This window comes from Cnephaeus nilssonii, assembly GCF_951640355.1.
Source record: "Cnephaeus nilssonii genome assembly, chromosome: 5".
Taxonomy (NCBI): domain Eukaryota; kingdom Metazoa; phylum Chordata; class Mammalia; order Chiroptera; family Vespertilionidae; genus Cnephaeus; species Cnephaeus nilssonii.
The window spans coordinates 104,873,254-104,886,956 of NC_137076.1; the positions used below are offsets into that span (position 1 = coordinate 104,873,254).

At 54.0% G+C, this 13,703-nt stretch overlaps 1 protein-coding gene across 1 annotated transcript in view; it reads left to right on the forward strand.

Annotated features, from left to right (window-relative positions):
- Nucleotides 1–1,136: 1,136 nt before the first annotated feature.
- The window catches only part of NSG2 (neuronal vesicle trafficking associated 2), a gene marked incomplete at its 3' end in the record, with an annotated part of 32,628 nt that continues 20,061 nt past the window's right edge, over nucleotides 1,137–13,703 (forward strand). Inside the window, exons 1-2 of the mRNA XM_079772732.1 lie at nucleotides 1,137–1,280; nucleotides 10,477–10,560. Coding sequence (XP_079628858.1) covers nucleotides 1,152–1,280; nucleotides 10,477–10,560 — 213 coding nt within the window. The 5' untranslated portion in view covers nucleotides 1,137–1,151. The remainder of the gene's footprint in view (nucleotides 1,281–10,476; nucleotides 10,561–13,703) is intronic.

A 13,703-nucleotide genomic window follows, 5' to 3' on the forward strand; every position in this document is an offset into this window, starting at 1 on the left:
ATGCATGAGAAACAGCAGGTGGTGCCAGATGACAGATGGTGTGGGAGCCCGGTCCCCGGTGGGAGGGGGCGAGCGAGCGCAGGCAGGCGGCTGCCAGGAGCTCATCCCAGCTCGCTCGCTGGCGGCGCCTGCTCTCAGAAGCTCCCGGATCCAGACACGCGCAAGGCGCTGTCCTTTCAGCACCACGAGCCCGGCCGAGGAGGGAGGACTCTTGGCCGTCCTCCTGCTCTCCAAATTGGCTTGAATCTGCTCTGACCCCCAGGAGTGCAGCACAGTGAGTAGGCATTTGTTTTTGCTCCAGCCACTCCCCAACACCCTCCACCCCTCCACCATCCCTTTCACCCCCACAACAACCCTATCTTGTCTCATAATGTTCAATCTGCGGGATTGACAGACATTCAGTTGCGCGGGGCTTCTGGGGTGGGGTGGGAGCTCCATTCGTCTCCAGGAGAGCTAGAGAGAGGAATACATGCGATGTGTCTATCTAGTTGGCAACCTTGCAATACCGCGCTTGCTAACTTTCCATGGAAGCAAAAAAATAACATAAAAAATGGCCCTTTGCTGTTGAGGAAATGGAGGCACTCGTGGCTGAATAACAGGGTCAGGTTCAAACCGGTTCCTTTTTTGTTTTGTTTTAGGAAATTGTATCTTCTGTACAAGATACATATTACATAAAAGGGTACAATCCCCATAGAGACGGTGAAGGTATCTGTGGTGCTGTAGGGAGATTGCTGAAGAAAAGCCAATAGAATAAAATAGCAGCCAGGGTGCTAAGGAGAAATGTCTCACGCTGCAGGATGACCCCAAATAATAGGATTTAATTGTGCGCTAAGAATAAGCTTCTCCCTAGATCCTGCGCCTACCTTAGCTCCGGTGTCTTGGATATACTTTTAAGCTTGTCTATATTTCGTGTGTGTGCACCGGGGATGGTCGCAAATCTGAGGGCTGTGGAGCCCTGTGGGCAGATGGCGTATTTTGATGATTAAAGAAGTTGTGCTGGGCAATGGGAATCGTGCAAGGAAATCTAGCGGGAGGTCAATGCCTGCTCTCTCCATTGGAAGCCGCCGAGTGGGCTGCTGAGGACAGGGCTCTCTCCTCTCCCGTAACCAGAATCCCACTGCTCGCCTAGGTCTGGGAAGAAAGGCACCAGGATGGTGAAGCTGAACAGTGCCCCCGGCGAGAAGGGCGCCAAGCCGCCCTCGGTGGAGGACGGCTTCCAGACCGTCCCTCTCATCACCCCCCTGGAGGTGAATCACCTGCAGCTGCCGGCTCCGGAAAAGGTAGGGGTCCCTTCTCCGCCAGCCCCTCCTCCCGCCTCAGGAAATAAAGCAACAAAACATCCCATCCCAGGCCCTTTCCTTCGGCGTCAGCCAAACATGGTCCCTTTCTTGTCAAATACAGTCATTCCTCCCAAAGGCATGACATCACCCGTGTGACTTCAGGTCTGTGGTAAGTGTGCCTTCATGTGTTTGGTTCACATGTCTTCCTTTTTAAGGGTTTGTCCGGGCAGATGAACACTAATAATCAGCTTCTAAATGGTGACAGATCATTTTGGGGAGATGTTTCAGAAACTGACTGCTGTAGATTTGAGGACAGAGAATCGGATGCGGTCCAACCAGCATTTAGTTAGCACCTGTGAAGGCCCTGTCCCTGTGCTGGAAGCTGGTTATAAAAAGACAGGTTACAAAATCCCTGCCCAGGATAACACAACGCCTGCATCATGGAAAAGGCTCTTGCCAAGCATTGCAGACTGTGAGAGCTCAGGTGGAGACAATGCAGTCCTGGGGGGGGGGGGGGGGTTGTGGGGGGGGGTGGTGACAGGTGAGGTAAGCTGCAGAGGACATTTGAATTTGGCTTTTAAAGGTGAGTACAAACCTTCCAGGTAGACCATGGCAGGGAAAGGCATTTAAGGCTGGGGGCACGCATGTGCAGAGCATGGAGGGCTCTGGGAAATAGCACGCCTGTGCAGTCTTTGGGGGAGGCGTGGCTGGAAATGAGTGCCCGTGAGGGCACATCTCCTGGCGGGGGTGTAGTCCGTGAGGGATGGAGGTGGGCATTTATACACGGGTGTGTGTGTGAGTGTGTGTGAGTGTGTGTGTGTGAGAGTGTGTGTGTGTGTGTGTGTGTGTGTGTGTGTGTGTGTGAGTGTGTGTGAGAGTGTGTGTGTGTGTGTGTGTGGCGGGGGTGGGGTTATACCATGGGCACAGGTGGGAGAAGCATTACTGTTTAAGAGCCATCCAAGAGCACCTAGGGTTTGATCAGGGCTTTTGCACCCTGGACGAGATGGATTTGGAGGCAAATTGTGGAGTTCCCTGGCTGAAGAGCGAACAATGGATCATTCCGCCTGTTTGATTGTCTCATTGGCGTCTCCAGGAGGGCATTGTGTGTCTTAGCCAATTGGCTCTCTCCCGTGAACAGAAGAGGGGCAGAGCTAGATAAGGCCTGGCGCGGTGCGGGGGTGGGGGGGGCGTGAGTCATCCGTTCCAAAAGTGCAGAGGTTGTCAGCTTGGCAGTGTGCGTGGGGGTGGCGGAAATAAAGAAGCCTTGAGCCGAACTGAGAAGTGACAAGGCCTTTACAAATGCAGTCCACACTGGCGTGGTGCGGAGACAGTGCTGACGGGGGTCTGGCACGGGATAGCAGAGGCTCCCAATGTTTGACTGCACGTCAGGGTCACCTGGGAGCGTTTGCACATCCTGAAATCCAGGCCACGCCCCAGAACAACTGACCGGGAAGCTCTGGAGGTTAGATCCGGGCATCAGAGTTAATTAAAGCTTCCCAGGCGACTTCTGTGTGCAGCCAAAGTTGAGACCCGCTGAGCTGGAGGCATACTACCCTGGGAGCCAGGGTTCCACACTCCCATTTACAGGGGAGAAGGTGAAGATCCGGGAGGTGTGGTTACTCACCGGCTCAGAGAGGCGTATGTGGCGATGCAGGACTTTGAGCCCAGACATAATTACAGTTGGGGAGAAGGGGAGATATTCTCTTGAGGTTTTGTGAGGCTTCAGGAAAAACCTTCCCCCTGCAGCCCACAGCTACAGCCTCAGAGATCTGCACGTCCCGAGAGGTATGCAAGGAGAAGGGACTGTGGTGTGGTCACCACCCCCACCCCTACACACACCTGCAAGTCATCCAGAGTTATGTGGCCTCTGTCCCCCTTTTCTACCTCACCCCACCCCCTCCTCCTGCCTCCAAGGGCTTGCTTCTCTCCTTGAGGGAGGAGACAGGCCCACTCACACTGAACACCCAGTCGATGGACCAAAACTCTGCCCAAGCCTGGAGGAGAGCTGCACTGTGGACCCGCACGGGAAGGCAAGCCAGTGCACCCCGAGAGATCAGGTCCCTAAAGGAACACCTCCCCGCGGGCCCATCACAGACTCTGGCGTTCATGACGAAGTCTTCCTGAGGCGGGCCTCAGTCTCCTCCTCCGTGAAATGGGGACGATCACACCTCCCTCTCTGGTCAGAACACAATTAGAAGTGGCCTCGTATGTAAAGCGCTGGGTACAAAACCATGAGAGAATCGTAATGACCATTGTCAAGTGCTTCCTAAATGCTGGACGCTGTCTGAGCCAAACGTACACACACACACAATTTTCTTTCACCTTTTTAATAGTTAATAGGACCCAACAAGGAAGTTGCTAGTTTAACCTGGTATTTAAAGGTGATGGAGCTCAGGCACCGAGCGGTAAAGTAACTTCCTAACACACACAGTTGGTAAGCATCCTGGCAATGTCTGGAGAACCTAGAACCCCGGCAGTGTTGTTCTAGAAGCTTCCACCTTGGCGGGAACCAGGAGCCGGCTGGCCTGGGCACCCGCAGACGTGCCTGGAGCGTGAGTTCAGCAGCCCCACAGCGCGGCTGTGAGAGTGTGCTGCTCCTCACGCAGGCCTCTGCTGCTCTCCCCGGCGTGGGAATGGGGTTCACCGTTTTCTGGGCGAGGATTCAGAGTTCATCGTCTTCAGAGGAGCAAGCAAGCTCTTTCCCTGACATCAGGGCACATGTCCAGAAGCCAGAAGGGCCCCCCATGTGCTTCCTGATCAGCACAGGCTGCTCCCCCTTTTACTAGCCGGCCTGGGCCGAGATGAGCAGGTTTCCTAAAGTGCCCGGCCTCCCCGTGTGTAAAGTGGGGGTGACATTGGGACCTGCCCTCCCAGGGCTCAGGGAAGGCAGAGGAGTCCTGACCGTGTCAGCTCTGTGGGGAGGTTCTAGGCAGGGGGTGTGTGACGCTAGAACGGGGTCCGGAGAAGTCCAGTGGACCCGTGTTCCAGCGCGGTCTTCTTTTCAGAGGTGAGGTGAGGCGGGCGCCGGTTGTTTCCTGCGGGGCCTGGTGGAACCCCTGAAGGGGTTAAGGCAGGAGAGGAGCAGCTCGGACCTCTGTCTTAGGGAGCTTGCCCTGGCTGCTGCGGGCCACGGGGGGAGGGGGGGGTAAGACTCAGCTAGGTCTTCTGGTCTGTCTCCCTCTCTCCTTCCATCCGCCCTCCTGGAGGCACCAGACCCGCTGCCCAGAAAGCAGGCGCTGGGTGTCCTGCAGCACCAGGACCAGGGGAGGGGGATAGGCCGGGGGAGGGGGCCGGGAGGGAGGAAGGAGGGAAGGTAGAGGTCAGCAGGAGACTGCTGCCCTGGGCATGAGGGGAAGGTGGAACTTCTGAAGGTGGTGGGCACTGGCGGTGGCAGTGGAATGGGGAGGTGGGTGAGTTTATGCAGACTTGGTCCTGGGCTGGCACTGAGCCCGAGGGCCCTGGCTGTCCCTGACCTCTGTAGCCCCCGTCCTGGCCCGCAGCGGGCAGCGGGAAGTGCTGGCTGCATGAGGCCCCTGTGCCTTGGGCTTAAAGCTGAGCACAATTCCTCCGGGGGGCAGGCGAGGGACCAGGCGAGAGTCTGACCAGGCCCTGGCACCCGAGAGCTGGAACGTCAATCTCAGGCCCTGCTTTGGTTTATCTGAATGACCACAATAACCAGATGTCCCCACGAACGCTCTGTGAGGTCACTACCATTCCCTCCTCTCACAGAGGCAGAAACAGATCAGCGGTGTCGCACCCCAGGGACCAGTGTGCACACAGGTGTGCTGGGAGCGAGGCGGCAGGCGGTGGAAAGCAGCCCGGGCAGGCCCAGCCCCCTGGCAAAGCCCCAGATGAGGCGTGCACTTGGCAAGCTGGCTGCCCGGCTCTGGGCAGGCGCTCTCCTTCCCACTGATTCCCAAGTCTTTACACACCCTGGCTCGCCTGCTCGTGGGGGAAAGCGGTGCAGACGTTCGAGATCAATTACTGACGCCTGGCGCACTCCGTCTTGTGCATGGCAGACCACGTGCGCTCTGTGGTCCTAGGACCTGGGCCCAAACCCCAGCTAAGCTACTTGCTTGCTGTGTGGCTTCAGGCAAGTAGCTTAGCCTCTCTGGGCTTTTCGTGTTTCCCAACTGGAAAGTGGGCAGACACCTGCAGTGGGGTTGCTGTGAGGGAAAGGCGTGAAGAGGCCTGAAAACTGTCCTCGGTGGTGCTCGTTGGTGCCGTTTCCTTCCTCCGGGGCGGAGAACGTGGCTCCCGGTGGACAGCTTGGCAGCCAGCTGTAAAAGTGACTGAGCTGAGGGGGGTGGGGTTTCAAGGGTCAGGGCTCAGGGGCGGGACATGTGGACCCAGAAGGGGGCGCAAAGGAGAGACCACTCTTGTTGCTGAGTCCTGCGTCCTTCCTTGGGTCTCCTGTGTCTTCCCCAGAGGGTGCTTTTCTCTGCCTGAGACACAGGATCAGAGAACCATCAGCCCCCTCCCCCCCGCCTTTCCCCCCGCCCCCCGGGGGGCAGCAGAAATGCCCGTCTCTGCCGCTTCCAGCTCACAGGGCCCCTCTGCGGCTCTTCCAAGACCCTGAGGAGATGGACTGTAAACCGCCATGAATGGGGGAAGGCTCTGACTGGACAATTCTATCACACAGATATAAAGTGACCACTAAGCAGCTTTAAAAACGCTTATAATTTAAAAACATAATTTTAACCAAAATAGAATTTTCTACCTACCAGATGGCAAAAGCGAGCGCTGCTGCTGGGGCTGCTAACGCTGGGGCAGCAGGTCCCAGACGCTCCTGTTGGCTACATAACCGGTGCCCTGCTTTCGGGGGCTGTTTGACGTTGTTTATAACATGACACGCTTCCCACTGGCAGGCAGTGACCCTGTGGGTATGCAAAGGCCTGTAGGTATTTTAAACATTGGGAACAACTGGAATGTTCCATGAGAGGGAACGGGTTAAATCAACTCGAAAACGAGGCAGGTTTGCTTGGGCTAACGCCCAGACACGGGACTCAGTTAAAGCGACTTCCTGGAGTGTGGATTAGAGGGCCCCGTTCATGGAATTACACGTGTATGTTTTATTCTTATAATTTGTAACAGTTTCAAAAGTCATAGAGGACTAGAGCGTCTGGCACCCTGACAGGCACAGAGGGTGCGGCCCCTTTAAAAACCTGGCAGGAAAGAGCAGGATAAGCTCCTGACCCGAAGAGCAGACCTTCCATCAGAGGTGGGTGACTGAATGCTCTGAGGTTGAATTCCCGTTGAAAAACGGGAATAATAACGATGTTATTCATTTATTTATTTATTTATTTATTTAATCCTCACCAGAGGATATTTTCCCATTGATCTTTAGGGAGAGTAGAAGAGAGGGAAAGACAGAGAGAAACATTGATGTGAGAGAAACACATTGATTGGTTGCCTCCTGCATGAGCCCTGACCAGGGCCAGGAAGGAGCCTGCAACCGAGGTATGTGCCCTTGACCGGAATCGAACATGGGACCCTTTGGTCTGCAGGCCAATGCTCTATCCACTGAGCCAAACCAGCTAGGGCATTAATAATGATTTTAAAGGAGAGATGTGAGGGTCAGAGAAAATGTTGAGGGTGAGTCAGGAGAATGAACCGGTCCCCAGCACAGTGCCTGGCACATAGCAGGTGTTCGGCCGCCGGCCGTTGTCTGCCCTGCTCTGAAATCCTCTCCCTGCTGCAGCGGCGGGCCAAAGGTGCCACTCCGTCTATTTTTGGCTGTGCAAGTCCAGCTCATAAAAATACAGTCTTGCTCCTTGTCAGCACTTCTGCACTTTTATTTATTGTTCCTGCCAATCCTGGGCCTCGCCATGTGGGAGCCTCTTCATTATTGATAATCCTGGGAAGTAGTATTTTAAATTTTTATGATCTGTACTTTGCGCCATCTGAACCGCCATGTATTATCTGGCCAGGCCAGCGGAGGGGGTCTATCCAGATGAGGGGTCCTTCCGGGATGAATCATTTATCCCGTTTTCGCAATGCCGTCCCTCACAATTATGGTAAATGATGTTCTCCGTGCCCGCCGCCCACGGGACAATGGGACTGACACAGAAATATGAGAAGAAAACACATTCATTTCTTTGCCCAAATCCACAAGGATATTTGAAAAGTCTGGAGGTTCATTTTTCCCAAATATCTCTCAAACCACCCGCTGGAGTAATAGGCGAGTAGAGAGAATCTTTTTCTGTGCTCCTCACTTTTGCCCATTTCTGTTATTATTCAAGGAGCTTGGGGCTCTGTTTTGCTCCATTTTCTCCCAACTGCTGAGAATAGAGCCTTTCTTTGCATATTTCATTTCCTCTTCTCTTTCTCTGCTTATGCAAGCTGATTCCTCCAAGGTCCAATTAATAACGATTGGCTAGCATTTCAGTGCTTTCCCTTGGCACGAAAACAAGGAGGTGCTACTGTGTCTCTTTAACAGAAGGGGGTTTCTGGCTCCTCTCCCTGAGAACAGAGCAGCGAGCTCCGGGCCACGCCTCGTGGCCGGTGGGTTCCAGGAACGTTATTGGGCTGGACACCCTGCTTTCCTCATCTCTCCCGTGTTCACTCCTCTCCCTGCGATGCACATCTAACGCCCTTCCCTGCTCTGTACCCCTCAGCTCCTCACCGCCCTCCAGGTGCCTGGCCCGCCATCCTGAGCTCTGCCGCCCTCACATGGCCTGCCCGGTGCTCTGGCCACTCAGAACCACCTGCTTGTAGCTTTCCCAGGCGCCAGCCTCCGGTCTCTGAGTGTGTGCTGCTGCGTGCTGCCCACGCGGCCTTGAAAGCTCATTTCCCTGGGCTTGGGGGGCGGCGGGCAGGAAGGGAAACAAGGAAGCTGGCAGAGCCAATGTTCCTGGAGGGATGATGGCGCTCTGGACAGGGTGGCAGAGATGTAACTGCATAAACGAACGGGTCGACGCGGAGACTCCCTGAGGAAGCAGGAGCTGGCGATGGAATGGATTTGGGATGAAGGGAGGGGAGGGTCATGGGAGATCCCTGGATATGATTTGACATGCATGATGGTGTGGATAATGCTGCTACTTCCTGAGCTGGGGATGGCACAGGGAAGAAAATGTCGAGGGGCAGGTGGGACAGGGAACCCAACGGCTTTGCTGGGGATGTGGTGCATTGAGCCGACCCAAGGGCAGATGTCCGGTGGGTCATCTGAGTGCTGGGTGAGGTCCCCGTGGCGCTGTGCAGTGAGAGCTATGAGGGTGCAGGCGGACTCGCAAGAGATGGGAGTGTGAGCACTAAGAGGAGAGAGGGAGAGACATCGATCGGCTGCCTCCTGCACGCCCCCGACTGTGGATTGAGCCTGCAACCCGGGGAATGTGCCCTGACTGGGAATTGAATCAGTGACCTCTTGGTTCATAGGTCAACACTCAACCACTGAGCCACACCAGCTGGGCTGGGAGGAGCTTTTGATTGACGATAGAAATGGGTGCTGGAGAAGCAACCACATGTTGATTATGACAATTAGAATGATGTTGCCTGTAGTGATTATTCATTGTCTCATTCCAATAGTAGTATATGTTTAGCTCTGTCTCCTGTTTCAACATGTCGGCTATAGCATAGGGTCTTTTAAGTTTAGATGGAACAATGGAAACGGTTTTGAGCTGTTGAGAAGCTTTGGGATAGATGTTTATAAAGGTCGAGAGGAAGAGGGAAGGACTAGGAAACAGATGCTGGGTAACATCCGCTGTGTGATGTGCAGGCACTTGGCCAGTCTGCTGGCTAAGGATCTAGGAAGGAAGGGATGAAGCCAAGCGATCACTGAGATGGACTTGCCAACGTGGGAAGCTGTATTCGTTTTCTATTGCTGTGTAACAAAATACCAAAAACTCAGTGGCCTGAAACAACACAAAGGTATCACCTCACAGTTTTTGTAGGTCAGAAGTCCAGGCACCGACGCTGGGTTCTCTGCTCAGGGTCTCGCCGGTCTAAAACCAAGGTGTCTGCTGGGCTGCATTCTTAACCTGGCACCTGAGGCCTCTCCAAGCCTGTTCAGGTTGTTGGCAGAATTCAGATACTTGTGGTTGCAGGACTGAAGTTCCCATTATCTTGAGTGACCCCTTGGCTGAGCTCACTTTCAACTTCTAGAGGCTGCCCTCAGGTACTAGCTGCATGTCCCACTCAACATGCCAGCTTCCTCCTTCAAGGCCAGTCTCTATGGCAGAGCTGTATATGTCATAACGTCATTAGAGGAGTGACTATCACCTACATAGGTCCCACCCACACTTTTGAAGGAAGATATTATACAGTACATGCACACTGGGTGGGGGCAGGGGGTGCGGGTGGGAACCTGGAGGGCCATCTTAGAATGCTGCCTACCATGAACTGCCAAGGCTCTGGCTCACAGGGCACCCTGACTGGTTAAATAGGGGTTATTTTATGGTTATTGTCCGTATTTCAGAGGTGAGGCCCTGAGGCCCAGCAGCTTTTGCGTTCCCTGTAGCGCTGTGGCACCCGGCAATAGTCACGGGTTATCTGTCAGGCTTCTTTCTCCCTCCGCTCTGCCTGCACGGTGGGACAGAGTTCCTTCCGTACATGTCTAGGCAGGTGACAGCGTATCTTGATAAGATATTAACCACCTCTGCAACATATTCAGACTTTAAAAAAATAACATACTAGTAGATCTAATAGACCTTTATGTTTTTTGTTTGTGGAAGCCCCTAAATCAATTCAGAATTAATGTATGTGCCAGGGTTTAGCTACAGGATGGTCATCACAGCTTGTTTGTATAACCCAAACTGTGGAAGCAATCTAAATGTTCAACGATAGAAACTCTGTGCACACACTGAATATTATGCGACATCAAAAGGCAAAATACATATTTGTCTATGTGGGAAAATGTTAGTATAGTGTTGTGTGATAGCAGCAGGTTATAATTCATAGAGTACAAGCCATCATAAAAAGGACCTATGTATTTGCATAAATAGCAAGTACGCATGACACCTGCATCTATATGCATATAAAACATCTGGAAAGTGTGGCCCAAATTGTTGGCCATGGCGGTCCCTGTTGGGACGGGGAAGTGTGATGGGTAGTTTGAATTTCCGGTTTCCTTGTGTGTGCGTGAGAGGGAGGCTCTCTGCTGCTCTTATGCACGGTGCCGTAATCCTTGTGAGGAGAGGAAAGGGGGAGGTGTGGTGTGTTTGCAGTCTCCACGCGTGCTAACTCTGCTTGCACATTCCAGGTGATCGTGAAGACAAGAACAGAGTATCAGCCCGAACAGAAGAACAAAGGGAAGTTCCGGGTGCCGAAGATCGCCGAGTTTACGGTCAGTGTCTTGAAGGTGTAAGAGAAAGATAAAGGTAAGGCCGGCTCCGGCCGGCTCAGAGCCTGCGCGAATGCAGCAGGTCCTACAAGAGAGTGGAAATGACGTGGGCTATTTCTGGACCATCACTTGGGGCCACACTGTCTGGGTCACTGAGTCTAATCAAATAACAGAAGCGCTGCCTCTCGAGGATGACTCACGCCCTCTTCTGCTCCGGAATGTTTGGATAATGTGATAATTGATAACTGTATCTCCTTTCTTCTTTTTCCTCCTGCCCCCATCTCCCTGCCTGCCCGTCGCAATCTCCAGGAAACTCAAATTTTACTCAGTAGACGGTTGCAACAAAATCCAGTGAGAACAAAGGGAAAGAAAAGCTGACTTCTCGGTGGGAGAAGCAAATGGGTGCCTTTCTGTTTCCTGGGGGAGGGGTCACCAGGAAAAGTGACAACCTGTGTCTCGGGGACGGGTTGCATGGAGGAGCCGAGAAGCCTGCTCTGTGAGCGTGGGAGGAGGAGCCCCCGGGAAGTCTTCTGGACTTTAGTGGCCGAGGAGAGCTCGGCTTGTGCAAAGGCCCTGAGGCCGGAGGGAGTCTGGCCCCAACACGGAATCAGAAAAGGGGCCGTGAGGCCTAGGAGGGGCCTAGGGAGCAGGTAGAGATGAGGCAGGAGAAGTGGGCAGAGGACAGACAATCCCAGGTCTAGTTCACGTATGGAGAGTTTGGGTTTTATGCTAGAAGCCTCTGAAAGTCTTTAAAAAGTGGAGAGAATGATTGCATTTGGGTTTTGACCAAGGCACTGACTTTTATGTGGTCGATGGGCTGTAGTGGGCAAGAAGGACCGTGGGGAGACTATTAGGCTACTGCAATGGTCCAAGTAAAAATCAACAGTGGCTCAGACAAGGATGGTAAGTGGATAGAGAGACGTGGGCAGACCTAACGATAACGAGGAGGCAAAGTCAGCCACGGAGGCAGCAGGACAGGTGGTCCCGCGGGTGGACGGTGGAGCAGCCTGGCTGGGTTTGAGCCATGTGGCCACAAGCAGGGCATAGCCTCAGTTACCAAATGGAGTAATAGGATTGCCATGAGGATGACACAGAATACACCAAAGCACTTGGCTCCGTGCATGGCAAGCGCACAGCTAATAGTAACTGTTTAGTGTCCACGGGGACTGGGGACTCCGGAAGGCAAACAGCGCTGGGCAGGTTGTCGGGGAACTGCGGGTGCACATGGACAACACAGTGGTCTGTCCATGGGCCAAATCCGTGCTCCTGCAGCGGGTGTGCGAGCTGGAGGGCGTGTGGCATCTCCCCGAAGGGGCACTGCCCGATGCTGACCCCTCGTTGAGAGCAGGGGTGGCTGGTATTTTTGGCTGTAGCTTCAGTGCCTGGCACACAGCATGGGCCCAGGAGACGCGGACTCGGCCAGAACCGCCTGCAGGTGCAGGCGAGAACCAGCAGGCAGCTGTGTGGGAGGCGGGTGTAGGCCTGCCATACACACGCACCAGGCCTGGGAGTAAGCTGACCTGTCTCCTGGCGGCAGAGGCTTCAGAAATGTGCCCGAGTTACGTGGAGGACTAGATCACCAATAGCTCTCTCTTGATTCTGTATATAGGACCACACTCACAGAATGGACTATTTTAACAGTTTCCTAGGAATCACTTTTTTAGAGTAGTTTACGATGAATTGTAGGCTTATGAGGCATTTTTCTTATCTTATTATTTCCCTGTGCTTTCCACATTTCATATGAGCACGTACTATTTCAATAATAATAAAAATTAGAGTGCTTTTTAAAATTTGCTCTTTTTACCAAGTAGTGTTACAAGCTATTTTTTTTAAATCTTTATTGTTGAAAGTATTACATAGGTCCTCCTTTCCCCCCATTAACCTCCACTCCCCCCCCCCCCAGGCCCTCACCACCCTATTATCTAAAACGATTTCTCATTTAGCAGTCATTTGAAATGGTGGTTATGAAGACGTAACAATTCACACAAATACTTCACAGAGAAGAGGAGATCGTGTGGAGACAGCGGAGGTCACAAGTGTGTGCTCCCCGGAGGGAGCTTGAAAACACCAGCGGGTGGAGGGGAGGACGGGAGAAAGGAGTCCGATTGCCCCTGTGGCTGTGTAGTGGGGGGGGGGGGGGGACCCTGGTTTTGTTTCCTCTTTTGGTCACTATTGATGATGTGGCTATTTTACCAACTGAGCGAAAAGGAGGGCTGGGTTTGTGTGGGGCTACCGAAGCCATCCGTGGCTTGACTCAGTTAGTCCTGGGGTCAGGAAGGAAGAGCGTGGGTTGGGGACAGCCCTGTCGGGTGTGGGCGGAGCGCCCTGGCCCTCCCTGAGCAAAGTGGGAGGAATGGAGCAAATCCCTTTGCTTATGGGAAGCTGTGAGCCTTCGGGAAGCTGTTTGCTTTCCCAAGGAGGGCGCCCTGGGCCTGCGGAGGGGCCTCTGATGGGAGGGTAGGTGCAGGGGATTAAGGGGGAGGCTGGGGTGGCGACTACCAGGGGGTGAGGTCTGAGCTGTTCGCTGCAGCGGGGCTCGGTCCAGGTGGGCTGTGATGGAGGCGGACCTGACAGGTGTGTCCTGGTTGGAGGAGGAGGGAGGGGGGCTCCTCGGTGTTCGGCTTGCCTGACTGGGGGATGCCATCCGCTGAAGTGGGAGGCTGGGGGAGACACACTGAGTGTGAGGCGCCTGGGGGATAGAAGAGGGGGGGGTGGTCGAACCGCCCTTACATGTAACCGGTCTGGAGCTCAGATACAGACTGGGCTGGAGACCCTGGTGGAAGTCAGGCATGCCTTGTCTCAGAGAACAGGACACGGGTACACCGGCGGGCCACTCTCCAGCATGTTGCTCAGGCAGAGGTAACCATGGGGACGGCAAAGACGCACCTGTCCCTCATCTCAGGACCTGCGCACAGGTGGAACAGCTATGACTGCACACTTCAAAATGGCCCCGAGAGAGCAGCTCCAGCAATTACGCTGGGAGAGAATGCGAGGGGAGAGCAGGGCAGGCAGACACGGGCCGAGGAAGACTGGCTGAAAGAGTCGCCTGGAATTCTTTTCTAAACGCTAGAAGGCTCTTGCAGTCACTGTGAAGGCCTGTTTGAGGAGATGGGGGCCCGCAGAAGGCCCCTCCTTCTTTCATACCC